This window comes from Triticum dicoccoides, chromosome 5B (assembly GCF_002162155.2).
Source record: "Triticum dicoccoides isolate Atlit2015 ecotype Zavitan chromosome 5B, WEW_v2.0, whole genome shotgun sequence".
Classification (NCBI taxonomy): Eukaryota; Viridiplantae; Streptophyta; class Magnoliopsida; order Poales; family Poaceae; genus Triticum; species Triticum dicoccoides.
In genome coordinates, this window is record NC_041389.1 from 80,686,985 (window position 1) to 80,687,808 (window position 824).

General features: G+C 49.0%; 1 protein-coding gene across 1 annotated transcript in view; it reads right to left on the reverse strand.

The window, feature by feature from the left end:
• LOC119307475 (protein tesmin/TSO1-like CXC 2) overlaps positions 1-818 on the reverse strand; it is a 3,548-nt gene extending 2,730 nt beyond the window's left edge. Inside the window, exons 1-2 of the mRNA XM_037583557.1 lie at positions 701-818; positions 493-558 (exon numbers count right to left, since the gene is read on the reverse strand). Of these exons, the coding sequence (XP_037439454.1) occupies positions 493-558; positions 701-792 (158 nt within the window). The 5' untranslated portion in view covers positions 793-818. The remainder of the gene's footprint in view (positions 1-492; positions 559-700) is intronic.
• Between the last annotated feature and the right edge of the window lie 6 nt (positions 819-824).

The window sequence follows — 824 nt, forward strand, 5'->3', positions numbered from 1 at the left end:
GCAGGCTGTGTACAGCTAGACCAGAATCCCAGCCAATCTACTAATCTTAGGTGTGCTTCAAGTGTGTGACATTGCATCAGTGTCTAGTAAGTACAGGTGAACGTAAAATCGAAACAACAACTCGACATATTTGGATAAAGTTGTGTTTTTTTAAGCTGTAGGCATGTTCAAATAGAGCTGGTAAACATGCTCAAATAGAGTCGCAAAATCTTTAGGGATCTCGATTGGCTACATTGGGTGCCTTTTCCAACAAACATCTGAAATGCTCGAGCACAGAATCTAGTATTGCTAAAAAAAGCACCAGACTCATTGCAGATGTCGAACTGAACTAGTGCCGGATCAAAATGCCAATTGCATCCTAAACAATCAGAAGATGTACTGAGAATCCAAGCACGCTATATCTCTCCCCTCACTAAATTCTGGCGTTCTTCGATGTGACATTTGCAGCATTTGGCATTACTAGCGAGATAGAGGAAAATTCGTGCAACTTACAGCTTCAGGCACCTGGACTTCTTGCAGCTGCACGTCCTGCACCCTTCGCCGTCCTCCGCTTTCCTCCTACAACCAAACACGGGAGAGAAAATGAAAGGCTAGTGAGAGGGAATCCCAGAGAAAATACTCGGCACGCAACGAACCAAAAGAGGAAATCGGGGGCGAAATCCAAATTTTGCCGAAAAGGGTAAAAAGGAGGGGCACCGACTTCTTCTTCCTGTCGGAGCTCCCGTTCGCCTCGGCCGGCGGCGACACAGCCGTCCACACCGCGGCGGGCGCGGGCGCGGAGACGAGCGCCATAGCTTCGGTAGCAGGAGCAGCCGGGGCGGGAG